This window comes from Elgaria multicarinata, chromosome 7 (assembly GCF_023053635.1).
Source record: "Elgaria multicarinata webbii isolate HBS135686 ecotype San Diego chromosome 7, rElgMul1.1.pri, whole genome shotgun sequence".
In the NCBI taxonomy this organism is placed as follows: domain Eukaryota; kingdom Metazoa; phylum Chordata; class Lepidosauria; order Squamata; family Anguidae; genus Elgaria; species Elgaria multicarinata.
In genome coordinates this window covers 96,202,410-96,226,073 of record NC_086177.1, presented here as the reverse complement: position 1 = coordinate 96,226,073, position 23,664 = coordinate 96,202,410, and the positions used below count along the sequence as shown (strand labels likewise).

General features: G+C 43.3%; 1 protein-coding gene across 1 annotated transcript; it reads right to left on the bottom strand.

Annotated features, from left to right (window-relative positions):
* Positions 1-794: 794 nt before the first annotated feature.
* On the bottom strand, positions 795-23,392 carry MED30 (mediator complex subunit 30). The gene is made up of 5 exons (XM_063131079.1): positions 23,225-23,392; positions 20,012-20,207; positions 18,731-18,889; positions 17,926-18,036; positions 795-1,381 (listed from the first exon to the last, which is right to left on the bottom strand). The coding sequence occupies exons 2-5, from the start codon at positions 20,183-20,185 to the stop codon at positions 1,286-1,288; spliced, it is 540 nt and encodes a 179-aa protein (XP_062987149.1). The 5' UTR covers positions 20,186-20,207; positions 23,225-23,392; the 3' UTR covers positions 795-1,285.
* Positions 23,393-23,664: the final 272 nt, after the last annotated feature.

The window sequence follows — 23,664 nt, the reverse complement described above, 5'->3', positions numbered from 1 at the left end:
GCTTGTTTCTCCCTCAACAACCCAAGAGTGGCAGATTTGCATGTCACAGCAACAACCCATGAATGGGGTATTCCTGGGTTGTTTGGTGATCTGAAAAGAAATTAGAAATAGAAGAGAACTACTGAGCCAGTTCTGAGAGTAGACTGGGGTTATACAACACACTAACCTGCGATAGTTTATTTTCTGGAATAACCCAAGATGCAATATTGTCTGAGGGATATCCCCCCTCGCCCCGGTGGGTTATTTCCCCAAACTAAGCCACCCTGAGAACCCATGGTCTGCAGTAAGGGTTATTTTATCTATGGTAGGTTAGTGTGTTGTCTGTCGCACCAGCGTGGGTTACGGAGATTGCCTACAGAGCTGCCTGGCAAGAGCATCCAAAACACCGCTGCCACTCTACTCCTCTCAAGTAACCTCTACTCCTGCCGCAAAAGAAGCTGGGGAACCTGCCCAGCTGGAGGAAAGACTACAGGAAGAGAAGCGGCCAGAGAGTGTGTGTGAAATACTCTAAGTAACTTGTTTGCCTGATCGTCTGTCAGGAGCACAGTAGGTTGTTTGCATAACCACCTACCCAGTGTTACTTGCCACCCACCAGGGGTTAGTGTGGTGTGTGAGCCCAGCCTAAAACTAGCCTCCTTCTCCTAAAGCACCTTTCGATATTTTCTTCTTGTTTCTATTTGAGTCTTAAGACTTTTTCAATCATCAGGATTGAGTTGGCATTGCAGATGAACAGATTCCAATTGCTTTGGTTTAGTTTTAAAGTTTTCACTCCTTGAAAGAAAGCGATGAAAGGGTTTGTGTTTTTGTTTGGGTTTTTAAACAACAAAACCAATACTGCATGGATCATTCCAGCACAGTTCTTGTTGAGAACAAAGTGTGCATTCTCTTTTCTACACAGCTGTTCTTTGGCTCCCTCCTCCTTGAAGTTAAGCCCCTACCATTTAAGGTAAAAGAGAATGCCAGCAAAAGATCAGTACAAGCTGCCCAACTTGGTCTTAAAAATAAAGCTTACATTTATACTGAACTCATTAATTAAAAAGGGGGAAAAAGCAACACCTTACCAAGACTTCAACATTCATAATCAAAATAGAACAAATGGGTTACAAATATTGTATTACACTGATTTTTATACATATTAACATCTTCTTAGGTTTGGCTATTTCAAAAGACTGTACACTACTGGGATAAAGACAGCGGAGGGAAGGAATACGTTCTTAGAAAATACTTATATTTTCCCCTAGCAAATAAAATCAACTACCATAATGAGAAAAAGAGAAAACATATTTCAGTTTCTCATTGCCAACATGGCATTTATGTCCCAGATGAGATTCCGTAATTGATCCATGATTTGCTTCAGCTGTTGATTCTTCTGTTTCAGTTTCTGTGGAAAGAAAGAAAAAAGTTTTGTCAATGACGGTGTTTGTTCAGGCAACATGTTTTGAATTTTAATTAGGAAAACGGCGCAATACAGGGCAGCACGGAGGTCTAGGATGCAGTGCCAAAGAGGCAGCATCAAGGCAGAGAGCCCCAGATTAATGGCTGATGATCATGACTCAAGAGAGCAATGAGTTTGGACACACTATAGGGACGTATAGTGTGCAATTGATTTCCCAATTGCAGACAATGCAGTTTCCAGGTGTAATTGGATCAGTGCACGGTTGGGCAAAGTATGGGCCCTCCGGATGTTTTGGCTCACAGGTCCCAGGATCACTCACTATTGGCTAGGCTCGCTAGGGCCAATGGGAGCTATAGGCCAAAACATCTGCAGGGTCAAAAATTACCCACCCCAGGAACAGAGCATCAAATCTTATGCTTGAAAGATTATATTTCCATATTTGTAAACATACTTTGACCCAGAATCTAGAGCAGCCCTTCCAACCTGGCGCCCTCCGGGTGTGTTGGACTACAAGCCCCATCATCCCCAGCCAGCAGGACCAATGGTCATGGTGGCTGGGGAACACGGGGCTGAAGTTTAACCCGCCTGGAGGGCACCAAGTTGGGGAAGGCTGGTCCAGAGGAACAGGCATATGGGTATGAAGCTAACACAAGCCCTGTTCAGGTGTTTCTGAAGCAGAGGCAACACGGACACAGTGGAGACGTTTCTATCCGTGGAAGCTCCCGCAATTAAGGGCCCAGTGTTCCAAATTGTCAGGGGAGCCTACATGGATAGAAAAAGCTGCAGAGGTTCATCCTTAACCCAAGGAGCCAGGAAATGCTGTGCGACCTGAGGGACAAGGCGCTGCAACCTCCGTACTGCCTCTTCATGTGGCTAGTGTACATGAGGGCCATACTTTGGGTAAGAATGATGTTTAGGAATTGGGAAGATTTCTAGCAGGAGGTGCAACCACAGAGAAAGAGCCATGCCAGCTTCCTAAATAGCTTTGCCAATACATCTCAAGCTTGATTTACGGCTGAAACGAAGGCCCTCAAGTGAAAATGCCTAATCATGTAGAATTCTATTAAGCTTTGGAAGATCCACAAATAAATCTTAGGAACTGAGATAGAAAGAGAAGACTAACACACTCAGTTCCTGCCTACTAGTGCTTTCACCGATCGACCTGCACCTGTATTTGCCCATTGTTTTAACAGATAACCATCATGCATGAGCCTAGCATTGATTTATTACAGAAGCCTGTATGACAACTACAGTACAATACTAAGCGCTTCTACTCAGAAGCAGGGTTCATAAAAATCATTTTTTAAAATAAATAAATAAAGATTTTTTAACATTTTTAATCTATTTCTTTTTTTTAAAATCGGATTTTTAAAATTTAAACTAGACTTTGAAATTTTCTGAAAACAATTAGTTAAAAAAAGAGCCTAGATCAAAGGTATCTTCATGAATACTAATTATACCAGTTCTAATTGTATTCTATGAATATGTTAACAGGAGTTTATGGAGATAACCTGATCAGTCCTATTCTGCAGTGCAAGTGGTATACAGAAGAGTCTCTCTCTCTCTCTCTCTCTCTCTCTCTCTCAGCCTTGCCTCTCCCTATTTATTTATTTGTTGCATTTTTATACTGCCCAACAGCTGAAGCTCCCTGGGCGGTTCACAAAAATTAAACCATTCAAAGTATAAAACAAACAGTATAAAAACATGATATAAAATACAATATAAAAGCACAACCAGGATAAAATCAGCAGCGGTGCAGAAATACAAATTTAAAACAGCAAAGTTACAATTAAATTTATAGACTGTTAAAATGCTGAGAGAATAAAAAGGTCTTCACCTGGCATCTGAAAGAATATAGTGTAGGTGCCAGGCGAACCTCCTTAGGAGGCTTATTCCACAGCCGGGGTGCCACAGCAGAGAAGGCCCTCCTCCAGGTAGCCACCTGCCTCACCTCCTTTGGCAGGGGCTCACTGAGAAGGACCCCCAAGTGGAGGGGCAGGTAAGAAATAAATTATTATTATTATTATTATTATTATTATTATTATTATTATTATATGGGAGGAGGCATTCCTTCAGATAGCCTGGCCCCAAGCTGTTTAGGGCTTTAAATGTTAATACCAGCACTTTGAATCGGGCCCGGAACTGGACCGGCAGCCAGAGAAGTTGGAAAAGGACTGGCGTGATGTGGTCTCATTGGCCAGTCCCTGTTAATAAACGTGCTGTCCTGTTTTGTACCAGTTGAAGTTTCCGGACCGTTTTCAAAGGCAGCCCTACGTATAACGCATTGCAGTAATCCAAACGAGAAGTTATGAGAGCATGGATAACTGTAGCTAGGCTATCTCTGTACAGATAAGGACGCAGTTATATATCAGCCTAAGCTGATAAAAGGTGCTCTTTGCCACTGAGTTCACATGTGCCTCAAGTAACAGCTCTGGATCCAAGAGCACCCCCAAACTACAAACCCAATCCTTTAAGGGGAGTGCAACCCCGTCCAGAACAGAGTGAACATCACCTAGCCGGACAGATTTGCTAACAGTACCTCTAAGTGCAATGATAGAGAACGTCAGTGAATACAGGATTTGGGGAGACTGGGTAGATCTGAAAAAGGAGGAGTCTGAATATAAATACAAGGGATAGGGGAGGGGACTGTAAAGTGAAACCAAAAGTGAACAGAATCCTTTAAGGGGAGTGCAACCCCGTCCAGAACAGAGTGAACATCACCTAGCCGGACAGATTTGCTAACAGTACCTCTAAGTGCAATGATAGAGAACGTCAATGAATACAGGATTTGGGGAGACGGCGTAGATCTGAAAAAGGAGGAGTCTGAATATAAATCCAAGGGATAGGGGAGGGGACTGTAAAGTGAAACCAAAAGTGAACAGAATCCTTTAAGGGGAGTGCAACCCCGTCCAGAACAGAGTGAACATCACCTAGCTGGCCAGATTTGCTAACAGTACCTCTAAGTGCAATGATAGAGAACGTCAGTGAATACAGGATTTGGGGAGACGGGGTAGATCTGAAAAAGGAGGAGTCTGAATATAAATACAAGGGATAGGGGAGGGGACTGTAAAGTGAAACCAAAAGTGAACAGAACATAATCCTCCACCCCAGACCCTTGAGGAATCTTCTGCTGCATGTATCCTCCACTGTAGAAGGAAAATACCTAGCATGGCAGAGGCAAACCATAAAGGAGTCCCCATTTGGGAAGATTTTGTTTCTTGCCCTGCAGTGGTTGAAATTGCCTACATCTTTTTTTTTTTAAAGAACTTTACATTTATCGAAAAACTGAAATATCTAAAACCATCCTAAAATTCCATGTGTGTGTTTGTAACATTGTTGTTCGTTAAAGAAGAAAACTAACCAAAAGAATAAATGAACTTATTGGTACAATTTAAAAGCCTGTTTGGTGGTGGCGATTCTGGCACATCATGACAAAATTATCATGATTGAGGCGTTGGAGCTGGCTCAACTCCTGAATGACTTCACAAGTTCATTCCGCTTTAGTGCTAAAATGACCACATAATCATCCTATTTTCTTGATGAAAATTACTGTGAAAAATAATTCAGAATAAATGCGTAGTGTGTACCTATCTTCTAATGAAACCTCCATCTCTGAATATGTGTTATGGTTATATTAAACATTAATGTACTTCTATTTAAAATGATGATTAAATAGAATTTTCCTCACTAGTGATTTAAATCAGGAAAATTGTGTCCTTCAGAGGAGCGATGCAAATCATGAATTAAATCAAATCCACCCTGCTCAGATTCAGAAATAGGATTGCAGCCTTAATAATGTTTAAGAAAGCAAGAAAAGGAAAACCTACAAATGGCCAAGCAAACTCATGGCAACCAAAAGTGATCCCATTCTTCATACAAGGATGTTAACTAGTACTATGAAATAAGCCTGGAACAAGTCATTGCTGTTACCATGAATTAAAATGGTTGCCACAAAGTTGTGTTTGACCTGACTGTGAAACAGAATCGGAGCTTTTCAGTCTTGCCGAGACCAGGAATTATTGCTTCGTCTACATGCTTCCACTGTGATCGAGCGGTGAGGTGCTTGCAATTTCTGTCTCACAGTGTGATGTCACTTAGGTCTTTCTGCATAAAGAACTTAATCCCCATTTTTTCCCCCCAACCCTAACCCATTTTATATTTAGCCCCAAACTAATAATGTTCAATTTGGTTTGGCTGCATAGCATTTTTCCTCCTGGGTTAGTTAGCAAGCTCCATGTGGATTTGCTGTGGAAGACAGGAGCCATGCCAACTCAGGCACATTTTACACCATGAATGCACTTCCCGGGGTGCAACTCCTCAGATTTTAATGCTACACGCTGCGTGGCTTTGCTTCTGAATTGCCCCGATGGGATTTGCTCTGGACTGTGAAAAGAATTCTGCACCATGCTGTGAATTTTAAACTTCATGGCTTCCAGTGGTTTTTTTTTTATTTTGGTGTTTTTGGGAGCACTTGACATAGTTTGAAGTGCAGAGAAAACACTTCTGAGCACGGCAGTGTACTCCACAGCTGCTACGGACTTGATGGAAAGGCTGCTACGCTGGATGTATTTCAGGCATATTCCACGTAATAGATTACACTCGATACCACATGCTTAAATAAAGAAAAGAAAAAGAAGCTTCGAACCCCACGACGCAGAAGGGGATTGTCAAAATGACAGAATCACCTTTGCTTTGCCAGACAGCTGTATACCCTGGGGTCTCCAACGTGGTGCCCATGGCCACCAATATGCCCACGTTAAGCTTTCTCGGCACCTGCCAGGCTTCCTGTCCCTCCGGGATTTTAATTTTATTTCATAAGACTTTTTAAACTTAACTTATGGGAAATTGGCTTGCCACAAAGTGGTACCCTATTTCCAATGGGGGCATTGAAGTACTGTCTCTCAATCTCACAGGAATGCTGAAAACCTGTATCTACTGTTCTACAAGGGTTCGCATAATTACCGCCTACTATAGCTTATTTAAGCCATGGTGGGTTGTGGCATACGGTGGCGACCATTTGGGCAATCCCCCCCTTGTAGGGTTATCTGAAAGCTGTTCAACCCTCAAACAACCCCTGCTGCCTGTGTATGGATGACAAGACAACCCATGTGTCAGGATCTGTCCTGTCCTGCAGCACCATCTGGCGGCAGCATTCCATATAACCAGCTGCAGGGCTTCGCAGGATGCGAGCCCTGGCTTGGAAAGCCTTGCAGGGTTCAGGCCCAGACCAGCAGGCACTCCCAGGTGGGCTCATACGGAACAGCTGGAAGCTGCAGGAAAGGCCTATATAAGAGCTGCATTTCACCTTCAGCCTTTGCCACAGCAACACGGTCTCTCATGCTAGCTGCAGCTGGTTCCTGACCATTTGCTACCACAGCTCTTGCCTCACCTCGCAGGACCGCTTGCTTGTCGCGACCATGCCTCTGCCCCCTTTGCTACCTGGTACGTGCCTGAACCTTGCTTTACCTTTGACTTTTGCCTCTGGCCCTTGTTTGGACTCTGTTCCTCTTGGATTCTGCCGCTTGCTTTGATCCCTGCCTGGACCTTGCCTGCTTGTTGACTGAATTTCTCTTCTGCCTCTAGCCCTTGCTTGGACCCTGAACCTATGTCTGACCTTGTGCCTGTTTCCTGGATCTGCCTCCTGCCTCTGGCCCTCTGTCACCCGAGACCCATGCCTCACTCCCAGCTTGCTTCACCAGTATTCCAACCGCCCAAGTCAGTTCAGTCTCCATCCGTCCCAGCATTTAACACCCGCTGGGTGTTAATATTTAAAATGGCTGCTGTCACACACCACAAATAAGTTACAGTGGCCTGTGGTGACCATGCAACATAGCCGCAAATAAGTTATGGTAGATGGCAGTGATCATGCATTCTCTCTCTCCCCCCCCCCCCCACATCATTTTTCCCATACTGTAGTCTGCAGTGTCTGTATAAGCTGAATAAGTGGCCAGATGCTGCAAGGAATGTCTACTTAGAGAATTGCCACCAGAATTATATGCACACGCACGCACACAATCTAATGTATGAAGTACTCCCTGATATCTAGCGGAAAGACTATTTCAAACTGCCAAGTTTAGTTACATTTCAGTTATTGTAACTTGGAATAAAGCCCCTGTAGCAAAGTTGCAATGAGATACCCATTTCCTAAATTTTAGGTGAGGTGGGGAAGGCGTTGGGGTGGATGGGAAATAAACTCAAGTTATCTGGACAAATTTTTTCTGTCTTTTTTTTTAAAAAAAGTGTGGAACCATAGTGCTTTCCATCTTTTCTTCTCCCATTATTTTGACATACATAGAGAACGCTGTGGAGATGCCTTTTTAAGATACGAACGAGCACCAGTTAGTGGGGATATATATATATATATATGACTTAACAAGGCAATTTGGAAACCACTTACTTGCAAGAAGCCCCAGTGCGATAATCGGGCTACCCAAAGTGTATGATTTCAGAACTCCAAATGGAGAAAAGAAGTATGGTTCTAAGTGAACTAATTTTATAATATTGATTTATATATCTTTTTTTCTGGCAGAGGACATGTGAAACTTTCCCCCCGCCCCTGTTGCTTTCAGCATTAGCAGCAATAAACATGGAAGGCTTTTATGCAACCATTTGGCCTCATCTACCCAATCATTTTATTACAGTTGCTGTGATGCCAGCCTTGTGTAATACCTGAGAAGAGAGTGTGTGCACAACCAACCACTATAATAACCAATATTAGCCGTAGCAATTAACTGTTGTGATGCACGGAGCAATTGTCGCAATCAACACCATATGAACAAAAACCATCAGTCTTGTGTTCTCTCCACTACAGCCTGCCCCCTGCCCCAACCTTGTACCCTCCAGATACTTTGGTCTGCTCTTCTCATCAGCCCCAGCCAACATGGCCAATGGCCAAAGAAGATGGGAGTTGTAGTCCAAAACAACTGGAGGATACCTAGTTGGGGACAGGCTGCTCTACTACCTCATGTAAAGAAGAACGTCTACCACTGGGGGTATGAAGAACTTGTCCATGAAGAGACTGTGCTGCTGCATTGAGCAGGGGGTTGGACTCAATGGCCTTACAGGCCCCTTCCAACTCTACTATTCTGTGATTCTGCTTATACCTTTAAAAGCTCTGAGCCATTGAGAGAGAATGACACCTCCTTCACTGGTCTCCTTGTGCACCGTCCTGCTATGGCTGGAAAAATCTTTATTTTTGCCCTATGCAGGCAAGGAAGAAAATGGGTGAGGAGCTGTGATGAAGGTGCAGCAGCTTGATCCTGTCTGGGAATGGACCTGGCAGCCCCATCCAGAACCAGGACCGCCGAATGTTACCACACAACTTAACTGAGCTGTTGAGAACATGAGCAGAGGAGAAGCCCAGGCCAGAGATCTCATCTTATCTATTCCTGGGGAGACCTTCAATCAGAGGTCTCCCCAGGAAATTTTGGTTACCTTTGCTTGTTTGTTTCAGTATTTTAAAATTGTAAACTTCCTTGGGTACCCTGGCAGAAAGGTGGTATTGTATTGAACAAACAAATATATTCCGACTGACTCCTATATTCATAGAAAAGGCCATCTTAAACAACAGGGTCTTTATAGGCTCTCTCCAGGGTGTTCCAAAGGGAGTGACGTAGATTATTCTTCCAAGGATTCACATACTAACCAGTGGAAGACGGAGCCGCATAAAAATACAACTAAGGCACCTTGAATGCACAGAAAGTGCAATGCATGTGAACTAAAGAATAAAAGTATAAATTGGCATTTGGGAAGTTTCATGTCACATGGCTAATTAAGGGAAGAAGCTTCCAGAACATAGCTCTTGCAAGCTGGTGACCCCCCCCCCGCCCTTTAATTTAAAAAATGAAAAGAAAGAAAGAAGAAGCTTTCTTTTGGCAAAAGAAACCGACACATTTCAAATTATTCAGATGACGATGGGAACATCTCAGAGGGCTTCCAGATTTATTTCTGGATTATAAAGGACTGGGGTGGGGGAAAGTCTCAGGAGAGAGATCTGCTTTGACTGCTTGGAACTGCAAACCAAGCCTGCTGTCTGGAGAAAGCAACCGACGACAGCAACCACAAGCAGAAATATTTCTGTCCCTATTTATCAGTAACTAACACAGTGCTGCGGATGGTGAACGCTGTCTTAGGCTACTGCAAAAAAACTGCCAAATCTTGGAATATGCATAGCCTAAGGTCTGAAGCTTGGAAAACCATTCCCCAGTACTATGCCACCTGCTGCCTAGGTGATCTGGCTTTAAATGTAGCACAAGCAGTAAAATGCTGGGAAAGCATCCCCTTGACACAGTATCACCCTGACTAGGGTACAGCAAAAGGCAATTACGGCTTCCAGCTAAGCCAATCCAGTTTAAAATGTAATAGGGTTGGGCCCCTTCATTGACAGGGAAGTGCAAATTAAATAATGACCCAGAAATGGTAAACCCAGTCATAGAATCACAGAATAGTAGAGTTGGAAGGGTCCTATAAGGCCATCAAGTCCAACCCCCTGCTCAATGCAGCAATCCACCTTAAAGCATATCTGACAGTTGGCTGTCCAGATGCCTCTTGAATGCCTCTAGTGTGGGAGAGCCCACAACCTCCCTAGGTAACTGGTTCCATTGTCGTACTGCTCTAACAGTCAGGAAGTTTTTCCTGATGTCCAGCTGGAATCTGGCTTCCTTTAACTTGAGCCCGTTATTCCGTGTCCTGCACTCTGGGAGGATCGAGAAGAGATCCTGGCCCTCCTCTGTGTGACAGCCTCATAAGATCTCTCTGGCTCCTTACAATTTGAGCACCACTTTTGAAACTTGCAAAACCTGGATGAAGAAGAGATCCTTGCCCTCCTCTGTGTGACAACGTTTTAAGTATTTGACGAGTGCTATCATGTCTCCCCTCTTCTCTTCTCCAGGCTAAACATGCCCAGTTCTTTCAGTCTCTCTTCATAGGGCTTTGTTTCTAGACCCCTGACCATCCTCAATGCCCTCCTTTGAACACACTCTAGCTTGTCTGCATCCTTCTTGAAGTGTGGTGCACAGAACTGGACGCAGTCCACTTCACCTACTCCATCTATGTTTACTTGTGTCTTTAAGTGGACAGAAGCTGGTACCAGTCACAAAGACCAGTGAATAAAAGGGTGCAGACTACCAGAGACTTCAAATTCTGACTTAAGGCGCAATCCTATGCATGTTTAAATGGAAAAAAAGTCCTACAACTCCCAGCATTCCCCAGCAACCATGGCTGGTTGGGGAATGCCAGGAGTTGTAGATTTTCCCATCTAAATATGCAAAGCCCTGTGGTCTCAGCCACGGAAAGCACATCAGACCAGTATTCTAGGCTCTGCACTAGCTTTATCTATGGGTACAATTTCTATGGAGGCCCAGCCAGATTGGCTTCTCCTTAACTAGAGACTGTCTACCGAGAAATGTGGATATTGCACCCAAACACACCCTTCCTCTGACAGCAAATATTTGTTACAAGTTTACAGCAATGTAGGCATGCATATAGGAGCAGGTTAGTGGAACCCAAGTAAATGTTACAGAATGAAGCACCTAACAGAACATGGCAGCTCATCCTTTTTTTTTTAGCCAGAAAATACTGCAAAAGAACAAAGTCATAAAACACAAAATTACTTCCATGTCTGATAGCACCATCCCATATATGTCTACTTAGACCCACGTCCCACAGAGATTAGTGGGGGCTTAATCCCAGGTGAGTAGATAAAGGACTAAGTTGTGATAGGAATACGTATTTATTAGCTTTGGAGTTTGTGGTTAGAACATTCATTTATGCTTCTCGCAGACAAGCTAAATTCCATCCAGAGAGAAGTATTAAAAGGCTTCGTCTACTAATGTTGATAAATATTTTTTCCACAGCTGTATCTTGGAAAAATTCAACCTGGCCTTAAAATAAGAGGGTCTTAGAAGTACGAGAAGCTTCAAGGCACAAATCTCAATGCAGGGATGCCTGAGTCGTTTTATGGAAGAGGTTAGGTTCCATCATAAACATTTATGAAATTCCTCATACAAGATCACACCAAGGAGGATGATAAACAGATTAGCATTTGGGCACAACAAAGGCAAAACATGCCATAAAGCGATCAATACACTCTACCAAAAAAGAGAGTAGAGTATATTAATAGTTAAAATATGCATGTAAGTGTGCATAAATTCATGTTACATTAAATCTTCCTTTATAGGCAAAGTTATACCATCAGGTTAGAGGGAACTGACAGTTGCTTTTCTTTAAATTCACATACTGTTGTGTTATTCCTGTGCCTAAGCAATGCCTGTATGGAAATACAGTGCTTCATAGCAACCCTTTTCTCACTAATTGGCAATGACAGAAGCTGAAATGTCAAACTGGTGTGTGTATTTGTGTAAAGTGAATCTTCACTTTTCCAAGTTACTTTTAATTACTTTGAAAAGCTATTAAAAAACCCTCAAGAGTAAGGACGTAAGAATGCCATGCTGGATCAGACCGAGGGTCGATCTAGTCCAGTCCAGCACTCTGTTCACACAGTGGCCAACCAGCCATTGGCCAGGGATGAACAAGCAGGACATGGTGTAACAGCACCCTCCCACCCATGTTCCCCAGCAACTGGTGCACACAGGCTTACTGCCTCGAATACTGGAGATAGCACACAACCATCAGGGCTAGTAGCCATTGATAGCCTTCGCCTCCAGTAATTTATCCAACCACCTTTCAAAGCCATCCAAATTGGTGGCCATCACTACATCTTGTGGTAGTGAGTTCCATCATTTAACTATGCACTGTGTGAAGAAGTACTTCCTTTTATTTGTCCTGAACCAATCAGCTCCCGCCAATCAGCTTCATGGGATGACCCCGGGTTCTAGTATTTTGAGAGGGGGAGAAAAATGTCTCCCTGTCCACATTCTCCACACCATGCATACTTTTGTACACCTCTATCATGTCTCCCCTTAGCCTCCTTTTTTCCGTGGTTTAATCTTTTTATTATTTCCAAGCACCAATAAATAAAAGACATTACAAAGCAAAAAACAAAACAAAAACGAACAAAAAACACAAAAATAAAATGTTCTTCCAATATTCTCCCGAGCAAAAATGTTGTTATTATTTTTCTTACTCTATCACTGCCAAATCCAAATCTCTTTTTTTCCAAGCTAAACAATCCCAGCTGTTGCAACTTTCCCTCATAGGGGAGATGCTCCAACCCCTTAATCATTTTAGTTGCCCTTTTCTGCTCTATCTTTTTTTTAGGTGTGGTGATCAGAACTGTACACAGTCTTCTAAGCGTGGTCGCACCACAGATTTGTATAAGGGCAGTATGATACTGGCCATTTTATTCTCAATTCCTTTTCTTATAATGCCTAACATGGAGTTTGCTTTCTTTACAGCTTGCGGACACTGGGTGGACATTTTCATCGAGCTGTCCACCACAACTCCAAGACCTCTTTCTTGTTCGGTCACCGCCAGCTCAGATCCCATCAGGTTATACTTGAAGTTGGGGTTTGGGGACCTTAAAAACTAACAGATTTCGTGGGGCAAAAGATTTCATGAACTATGGCCCACTGCATCTGATGCATGAACTCTTACCTTCAGTGGATACATTTAGAGATGTAAAAAATTCAGAAATGTTGAGGCTATGGGGATTTTTTTTTTTCATTTTGGGAGAAAAATGTAAAATTGGGGGCAGGGGAGGGAAATAAGCAAACTCACGTTGCTGCTTTAAGACAGCCTTCCCCAACCTGTTGCCCCCCAGATATTTTGGATTTCAGCTCCAACCAGCCTCAGGCAGCATGGTAAATGGTCAGCAATATTTGGCACTGTAATCCAAAACATCTGGAGGGCATCAGGTTGGGGAGGCCAGCTTTAGGAAGATAAAGGCGGCTTTCTGTTCCTAAAGTTATTTTATGTATAACTTAGTTCGATCATACAATTATCATTTCATAAATTCAGTTAGTAAATCTGTAATTATTGTCAAAATAGATTAGAGCTACATTAAATCGCTGCTGCTGCGGCATCAGAAACAACACTGTAAAGAACAAAACCCAAATTGTCAAGAATGCACATTTATTGTCAAGAATTGAAAGTGGTGACTCTATTCACACGTTGGGAAACTGACTATAAATGTCAATCGGTAAAATATACTTTAGATCGATAATTTTAATAAAGAACGAAAGAAATAACTAAGCTGGGATTCTAACAGAGAATTTTTTAAAAATCCCTCATGGCTTCATTATTAACAGACACTTTACACCTCTAGTTTTTCAATAAAAGTGTTCTCATTACATTGTTTTAGAAATAATTTGGGGGTGGGGAGTAAACACTGAACAATATATAAATACTTTGTCTTAAATTCTAATAAAAATATTTCATAATTTATAGCTGATCAATTTTTCTAATTTTTCAGAAAAAACACAAAAACGGCCCTTGGGGGGGAAAAATGGGGGGAAATGGTTTCCCCCCTGAATTTTTGCATTTCCCCCCCTAGGCCTTCATATTTCTAGATACATTATACACACACTCACATACAAACACGTCAGTACAGAGGGAACAGTAGGGCCAAAAGGACAAGAGATGCAAGAGGTTCAAGCCCTAGCTTGTGTACAGAAGTATACATGGTGTGGAGAATGTGGATAGAGAGGCATTTTTCTCCCTCGTTAATAATACTAGAATCCAAGGTCACCCCGTGAGGTTGATTGGGAGGGATTTAGAAAAGATAAAAGGACTTCTTCACACAGCACATAGTTAAACTATGGAATTTGCTATGGCCACCACTTTGGATGGCTTTAAAAGGAGGTTGGATAAATTGCAGAAGGAAAAGGCTCTCAATGGCTACTAGCCCAGATGGCTACGTGCTACCTCCAGTATCCAAGGCAGTAAGCTGATATGCACGAGTTGCTGGGGAACATGGGTGGGAGGGTGCTGTTGCACTCATATCCCGCTTGTGGGTTCCTGGTCAACAGCTTCTTGGCCACTGTGTGAACAGAATGCTGGACTAGTTAGACACTTGGTCTCATCCAGCATGGCTCTTCTTATGTTCTTGAGTTCTTAGTTTTATTCACACACCTGATTAGAACCTCATATAGTGGAAAGCGGGGTTGTGTTTGCCAGTTCCACCCCTCTATCATATCCCGTTAGCTGGCCTCACTGCCCTTCACACATAAGAACGTAAGAAGAGCCATGCTGGATCAGACCAAGTCCAGCTGCCCATGGGAAGCCCACAAGTAGTATATGAATGCAATAGCACCATCCTGCTGCTGTTTCCCAGCAAATGGGGTTCATGGGCATACTACCTCTCATACGGGAGGTAGCATGTAGGGACCTCATATGATGGAAAGTGGGGATGTGTTAGCCTCATCTGCCGTGAATTGGACTTATCCCCTTTTAAGCCCATCCAAACTGGCGGCTGTCACTACATCTTGTTTCAAATTCCAGTTTAACCAGGCAGTGGGTGAAGAAGGGCAAATGATCACGCAGGGTTCCAAATCACACAGGCAAGTTTCTCAAGCGTGCAGGGAGGCTACAGGAGTGCACCAGACCCCCACTGCAAGGAGAGGAGGGCTGGTCACGGGGAGGTGGATATGGCCAGCATGTCCCCTCACACAGTTCTAACCAGCTGCAGGAATTGAACATCCATGCCTGCAATATTTCTATATACATCTTAAATTAGCTTTGCATGGGAAGGTCACGGACTGTATGTCTTACACATCAAAGCCTTTCACCCCGGGCATTTACATGCTTTTTTCAAGACTTGGGTGCATTTACCTACACACACACATGCCAACAGAGGGGAACACTTCATGCACCTGATAATTTATAGCGTGTTAAATATATTGGTCTTCAAGGTGCTACCATACACACTCTCTCTCTCTCTCTCTTGCTGTTAAGGAACTAATACCACTACCTTCCGAAATGGGTACAAGGCACGCTCTCTTTGGAATGTTTCCTGTACTAATGAAATACATTTGAGCTGCAATTCCTGTTCATTTCAACCGAGCTTGATAATGGATTGTGCTCACAGACCTTTTGTCCCACATTTCCACATCCTATTCAGCAACTTTATCATAAGGACATCTTGGCCAGTATTAATTCCGCATTTACCTTTGTAGGCTCAAGGGCAGGCTGCACAGACAAATCACTTCAAATAACTTCACAGTAAATGCTAATTCGGCCGCTGTGTTAAGTTGGCTGTTAATTGTGAGAAGGTTTCGCACAGTCATCCTCCTCCATGGCAAAGTTAGCTTCGTTTTGCAAGATGTATTTCACGATCAAAGAAGGGGTTTCATTGCCATTTTACCCAGACCTTCAGTTCACCCTCTGGGATTTAGACAAGATGGCCTACTGTAGTGTTCATAGCTTGTTCCAACCCAAGGACTCTGCACAAAACACAGGCTATCAGGGCTTCTGAAGTCCACTTCATTGGCAGGATTCTGCCGGTGACCCAGCTATGTGAACTATGTGAGCTGCAGGCAAACTAATTAGGGGCTTTATAGCACAACAGCATCAAGGGTACATTGTGCAAAACGCTAGAGAGGACTTCAAACACTCTGTCCATGCATGCAAGTTCTTCTGACAGTTAAGCAGCCAGATCTCATTAATTCCCAAGGTTTCCAATCTCAGAGTTCTCTCCAGGGAGAGAAGGAAAAGGAGATGGGCACATACAAAGCTGCCTTTTCTGAGTCAGACTATTGGACCATCTATTCCAGTACTGATGACACTGACTGGCAGTGGCTCTCCACGATTTCAGGCAGGATTCCATCCCAGCCCTACCTGGAGATGCTGAGGATTGAACCTGGACCTTATGCGTGCAAACAGGCTTTATGCCTCCTCCCATAGACACCTTGTTCCTAGAGTGTTCCAGGAGCATTCTAGGGAGCAGTGGTTGATTGTTCCTGCTAGCTTCCTAGCACGCTCTAGGAACGAGGCTACTATGGCAGAAATCATTGAGCACATTTATAGAATGCATTTTTTTTCTTTTTTGGGGTGGGCATAGAGTTCAGGTGGTTGCAGAAAAGGGCATGGAACAGAAGCTGTAGCTACAAGAACAAGATCTATTGCTGCTGGGGTGAACATGAGAGAGCGTGTGCAAGAGTGGCTCATGCAGGCCTGGACTGGCAGCCAATGAAGCTGGAAAAGGACTGGCGTGATGTGGTCTCGTCGGCCAGTCCCTGTTAGTAACTGTGCTGCCCTGTTTTGTACCAGCTGAAGTTTCCAGACTGTTTTCAAAGGCAGCCCCACGTATAACGCATTGCAGTAATCCAAACGAGAGGTTATCAGAGCATGGATAACTGTAGCTAGGCTTATCCATGCTCTGATAACCTCTCGTTTGGATTACTGCAATGCGTTATACGTGGGGCTGCCTTTGAAAACAGTCTGGAAACTTCAGCTGGTACAAAACAGGGCAGCACAGTTACTAACAGGGACTGGCCGACGAGACCACATCACGCCAGTCCTTTTCCAGCTTCATTGGCTGCCAGTCCAGGTCCGGGATTCAAAGTGATGGTATTAACATTGAAAGCCCTAAACGGCTTGGGGCCAGGTTATTTGAAGGAACGCCTCCTCCCATATGTGCCTGCCCGGACTTTAAGATCATCCACAGGGGTCCTTCTCCGTGAGCCCCTGCCGAAGGAAGTGAGGCAGGTGGCTATTAGGAGGAGGGCTTTCTCTGCTGTGGCACCCTGGCTGTGGAACAAGCTCCCCAGAGAGGTTCGCTTGGCGCCTACATTGTTTTCCTTTCGTCGCCAGCTGAAGACCTTTTTATTTTTTCAGTATTTTATCACCTAATTTATTTTAACCTATATCAATTTTTGCTGTGTGGTTTTATCCTGGTCGTGCTCTTTATATTGTATTTTGTATTTGTGTTTTTAAATTGTTGGTTGTTTTATTATGCTCTTCATGGTTTTAATTTTTGTGAACCACCCAGAGAGCTTCGGCTATTGGGCGGTATAGAAATGAAATGAAATGAAATAAATAAATAAATAAATAAAATCCCAGCAGACATCCGACTCAGCTCTCAGGGCCCAAAGTCACATTGGGCACTCCTGATAGATAAGAATGGGAATCTCCCTTTATTTATTATTTGATTTATTACATTTATATCCCACCTTTTTTCCTCCTTAAGGAACCCTAGGCGGCATACATAATCCTCCTCACAACCACCCTGTGAGGTAGGCTGGACTGAGAGTCCGTGACTGGCCCAAAGTCACCCAGTGGGTTTCCATGGCCGAGTGGGGACTAGAACCCAGATCTCCCGACTCCCAGTCCAACACCTTAGCCACTACACTGGCTCTTTCCAATACGTAACACCACAGTTTAGGCAGGAGTCACAATTAGAGCTGCTAATGACAGCTCAGCTGCTGCCGAACAGGAAACATTCATCTATAAGCTTTCTATCAAATCAGGTCAGCATGCCAAAAATAAAAGATAAACAATAATTCAGCAAATGTTCTAGATTATTTATTTGCAGCGAGTCAGTAGTATGTGTTAAGATGTACAAGTAAACTAGTAAAAAAAGAGCCTCCTATAGAGAAAAATCTGCTGCATACAAATGATATTTAAATTGTTACCTTGTTCACTTCCATGATTTCTCTTCTCTCTTCACTAGCAAAGAGAAGCTGGCTGGCTGCTCCCCGGTCATCATGCTTAAAACCATCCTCTTCGACATAAGGAATGAGTTGCTGCCAACGTGAACAAAGCTGCTGTTTAAAATATATTGAGAGCTTCTCGGGGAATCAGGTGTGAAAAACTATGCCCTAAAACAATTCAGTCAAGGGAAATATGAATTTACAGGGAACACTAGCTTTTCAACAGCATGTGCTCTTTTATAGTCATTTGTTTTTGAACAGTTAGGAAATTTAAGACGGCTCCTCTTTTACAAATGCTCCTTAAAACATCCTCTTCTTCACCACATCGTCCAGAGGCATAAGCAGAAAATATGTGGATTTTACAATGCAAGGTTAGAGCAAGCAACCAGCAAATGTGGTTCACAGTATGTTTCACAGTATATTGCACAGTACTGCTGAAATACAAAGCACAATCTAAACGAGGGGTGGGCAGAATATAGGTTTGGATCTATTGACAAATCTCTACATGGTTTACTGTAAATCGGCAAGGATTTCCATCACCCAACAGTTTAACGGCAGCAGCCAGGCTATACTTCCCTGCCCTAAATTATGCTGCTGAAATGAAGAAAAATTGGGGTAACCAGGAGTGGATTTGTGTGTGGCACTCAAATTCCGGGGCTCAGGATTCTTGTGCATCAGCTCTGGCTGGTGGATCCTTGGGGTATTAGTAAAAGTCAAAGTACGTCCCACAAGCCTGACGTGTGCCCATCCCTGGTCTAAACACCTGTGCCTCCCTCCTTCCACTTACCTCTATTGGAATAGGGTCAAGCCCTGCACAGTTTTCATTGCATTTGTCATATACTAGTCTCAGTTTCCTAAAAAGTATCGAGAGTTGACGGAGATGTTCTTGCAGCTTTCCCAATCTGTCCTGATATGTGCCCGTATGATAGGTGACACCATTTGGAAGCTGAAATATTTAAACATTCTTTTTTTAAAAAGGACATTAATAAATCTACAGTTACATTAAAAGAGGCATATTTTTTTTTAAAAAAATTAATAATCTACTTTCCTAACAGGTATGGAGAAATCTGGCAAAAACAGACACACACAGTTATTAATGCTACCTGCAGAGCTTGTTCTGACTTATTCAATATTATTATTTATTCAATTTTTATCCTCTCTTTTATTGACCTAAGAATACATCAAAGATAAAAGCACAATAAAAAAGTGGCCATTAAAGATTAAAAATCGAACTTCAAAAAAGCTACACAATTATCTGGATATAAAATAGATAACTTTTGGGAACCATACCCCCCCCCCACCAAAAAAAAAAACACCTGGAAGTGATGAACACTGTGACCTTGTTTTGGGAGTTTCAGAAAATCAGAGCCACTCCTAAGAAGGCCCTGTTCCTAACACACTGGAGAAATTATTTAGCAGGGAATAGGTTCTTCAAAGCGAAGTCCATCTAGATACTTGCAAATATGTAAAATAAACTAAGGCTGCTATCCTATGTGTACTTGCTAGGGCATAAGTCCCAATGAACTTAGTGGAACATGGTTCTGAGTAAATGTGCAAAAGACAGATCTTTAAGACAAATACAGGAGGGTCAAGATAGAGTCCTGATGAGTCTGTGTGAGAAAACTCAGCTTAATGGATATTTAACAAACAATCAAAAGCAGATTAAATTAACAGTCAAACCTCTGCTGAACTTTGTGAAGTCTCTGAAACATTTTCTTTTAGTTTCCTTCTCCCATTTTAAAACATTTTTGCTAATACTGGTTATATAGAATCCAGATATCATAGATTGTATCCAACAGCGCCCTTCCACTTACAGAAGGCTTTTGATTTAATGCAGGCTCCAGTTCCCATTTCCCCACTGCAACCAGCCCCCCTCACCTCCAAATCTGCTCAACCCCCATCAGAATGACGTAGAGAGCAGACCTACAGGATCAGAGCAAATACCAAACTCTTTCTAAGTCAGCATCTCTTTCTACTATATCCCTTTTTGCGTCAATTCAAGATCTACGCAAAAGGTAAGAACAGGAACAGTATTAAGAGGGAAGGTACAGTTGTTGGTGTTGCTCACCTGCATATTTCTCAGTAGCTGGAAGATCTCCATGGTGCGAAATACAATATCCTGCACTGTCTCTTGACCGATGCGGCATAGAGAAGCAGTGTTCACTTCCCGTGCGGCTTGAGCCTGAGATCCTGAAAATGGACCAGGGGGCATTCCTGCTCCTGACAGAGGTGGTGTGGACATTTTGCTGCCTTGTGGAATCAGACTGCACAGAAAAAGAGAGGGGAATTATTTATTTATTGCATTTTTATATCGCCCAATAGCTGAAGCTTCTGGGGCGGTTCACAAAAATTAAAACCATTCAAAGTATAAAACAAACAGTATAAAAACATGATATAAAATACAATATAAAAGCACAACCAGGATAAAGTCAGCAGCAGTGCAGAAATACAAATTTAAAACAGCAAAGTTAAAACTGAATTTATAGACTGTTAAAATGCTGAGAGAATAAAAAGGTCTTCACCTGGCGTCTAAAAGAATACAGTGTAGGTGCCAGGCGAACCTCCTTAGGGAGCTCATTCCACAGCTGGGGTGCCACAGCAGAGAAGGCCCTCCTCCTGGTAGCTACCTGCCTCACTTCCTTTGGCAGGGACTCACGGAGAAGGACCCCTGAGGATGACCTTATGGTCTGGGCAGGTACATATGGGAGGAGGCGTTCCTTCAGATAGCCTGGACCCAAGTTGTTTAGGGCTTTAAATGTTAATACCAGCACTTTGAGTTAGGCCCGGACCTGGACTGGCAGCCAGTGAAGTTGGAAAACGACTGGCATGATGTGGTCATGACTGTACACATCATTATCATTAGTAGTGTATATTTAATTTACTATACTGTTCTCTACTAAATATACATGTCACTGTTGGACACACTGAATGTAAGCTACGCTTGGTTCCTCCATCTACAAATTCAGAGTTCTCAGTCAAAACTCCTACAGGTAAGTCCCACTGCCTTTACTATAGAAGTGTCATAACAATCCAGTCAGCATGGCTATGAAAAGGGACTTCTATCCAAGTACATGTATACTGTATACGTTTCCAATGGGTTTATTGACTAAGCTCATGCTTAGCTCATCTAACTACTGGCCACGAGACCTCGCAGGACTTCTTTCAAAGCACTGCTCATTGAAGATGAAGATGATTCAGAAGGCTTATTGTCAGATTCTGACTTATCAGCTCTATGTAGCCATCTTTCCAATATTGCTTTGGAGTTGTGTTTTAAAAAAAGGCCTAATGTTTGTCTTGCTTACTTTATTTACATAGAATTAGATCATTACATAGAATGAGGTGGACCACCATGAGCTATCAAACTTACCTCACACCCTGTAGTGGTGTAAGGGACCATGGCACTTTCAGGATTTGCCAGTGAAATCCAGCCATTTCTTTTTAAAATGCAAGGTAAGAAAATATGGCAGGTTTTAAGGGCTGCTAGTAAAACCCAGGAATAAAGGAAGCTGCTTTATACTGAGTCAAGTTTTCAAGATGCAAAGGATTTATTGATATAAAGCCCAACACGTTTCTGCCTGTGTCTTTTCAAAAGGCCTTCTTCAGGGGGTTGTAAGAAGTCTGCAGATTTTCCTCTAACACTGGGCTGCGTCATCTGATACTCACTGGCAACTAGCCAGGTGTTAGAGGAAAATCTGCAGACTACTTCTTACAACCTCCTGAAGAAGGCCTTTTGAAAAGACATAGGCCGAAACGCATTGGGCTTTATATCAATAAATCCTTTGCATCCTGAGAACCTGTTTCTCCCTTCTTTTCACCTGACTTAGATGCTTTCCTCCTTTGATTTTTGGTTATACTGAGTCAAGCCACTGGTCCATGAAGCCCAGTATTGTCAACACTGAGTGGCAGCAGCTCTCCAGGGTTTCAGGTGGGATTCTTTCCCTCTCGCCCAACCTAGAGAAGCCGGAGATTGAACCTGGGCCTTCTGCATGCAGAGCATGTGCACTATCACACTGAGCTATGCCTATGACTGAACTTTGCATACAATGCTCAGGAGCAAAGATCTTATATGGTTTGTCACCCCCAAAGAAGATGATGCTTTCAACCCCACTTCATAGCATTTATTCTGACATTTAGGTTTACGAACGCTTTTGCACATCCAGCCTATTTTCACACTATAACACAAAGGGTTGGATACAGAATCAGTCAGTTGCAATTAATTTCATCTGAAATCAAAAGGACATAGGTCATGACTAACCTGTCCCATAAATCACAACTTAGGGATCCAACCCTAACCCTCTTAAAGGAGGTTCACCTTGGCAAGCAAAACTGTTTCTTGAAACCTTTAAGACTTTTATGAAGGGAACTCAACATCACAGCAAGACTGGCTGGAGACCACCAGGTTGGGGAAAGCTGTTTCTCCCCCGTTAATAATGCAGAGGAAAAGGCTATCTGTGGCTACTAGTCCTGATGGCTATGTACTACCTCCAGTATCAGAGGCCGTGAGCCTGTATACACTAGTTGCTGGGGAACATTGTTGGGAGGGTGCTGCTGGGATAGACCAGGGATGGGCCTAATCTATACCAACCACTATGAATGCAGTATATAAAATGCAGGAGCCACACTACTGCTTTATAGCGGTATTGAAGTGCGTTGACAACTGCTGGGGCCCATTGACACATACCATATACCGCTTTCGTGGTGCAATATCCTGCTTGGTATAGATTAGGCCTTGGTGTGCTGGCTGGCCACTGTGTGAACAGAGTGCAGGACTAGATGGACCCTTGGTCTGATCCAGCATGGCACTCTTTGGGTTCAGACAACCTGCTAAACCATGCTGCTGCATAGGGTGACCATATGAAAAGGAGGACAGGGCTCCTGTATCTTTAACAGTTGTATTGAAAAGGGAATTTCAGCAGGTGTCATTTGTATATATGGAGAACCTGGTGAAATTCCCTCTTCATCACAACAGTTAAAGCTGCAGGTGCCCTGCCCTCTTTTAAATCTGGTCACTCTAGTATAGCTCCTGCAGCTTTAACTGTGGTGAGGAAGAGGGAATTTCCCCAGGTTCTCCATATATACAAATGACGCCTGCTGAAATTCCCTTTTCTATGCAACTGTTAAAGATACAGGAGCCCTGTCCTCCTTTTTATGTGGTCACCCTAATGCTGCTTAACCACTAAGCAGCATGGTTTAGCGGGTTGTCTGAACCAGACCTGCATGTTCAAATACACCCAGGAGCGTTCACTGAAAGGGGGGATGATGTGTGAGCGCGTGTATTTACCTAGTGGTCCCCCGGGTGTCCTCATTCGTACCGGACAGCCGGATATTCCCTGGGCTGGTCTCCTCTTTCCCACTCAGGCCGGTGTTGCTCGGTGGTCCGTGGTGGTGGTGGTGTTCGAGTCACTTAATTAAACGCTCCCAAACCAGCAGCGTAAAACTCCTGCGCGCTACGACTTGAAGCTCCGAGTGCTGCTGGGCTTCCCGTCGTTTCCGTTTCCGGGAGCGGGCCGCTGTACGGAAAAAAAGAAATGGCCGCTCCCTCTGGGCTCAGTGGGGGCAGCCATTTGCTTTATCCGTACAATGTCCCCTCCTGGAACGGAAGACGGCTGTGTGTGTGTGTGTGTAGGTGGATAACGACGAGCATTGGGTTAATATAAAGGGATAGGATGACTTTAACTCTGTTCCTACTTACGAATTTTGCTTTCCTTTGTTTGTCCCATC

Excerpts from the sequence above, each read along its gene's own strand:
- MED30 (XM_063131079.1), bottom strand. The coding sequence starts at position 20,185 with ATGTCCACACCACCTCTGTCAGGAGCAGGAATGCCCCCTGGTCCATTT. Across the intron at positions 18,037-18,730 it reads TTGACCCTATTCCAATAGAG|CAACTCATTCCTTATGTCGA; the intron begins GTAAGTGGAAGG and ends TCACGTTGGCAG. Across the intron at positions 1,382-17,925 it reads AAATCATGGAAGTGAACAAG|AAACTGAAACAGAAGAATCA; the intron begins GTAACAATTTAA and ends TTCTTTCCACAG.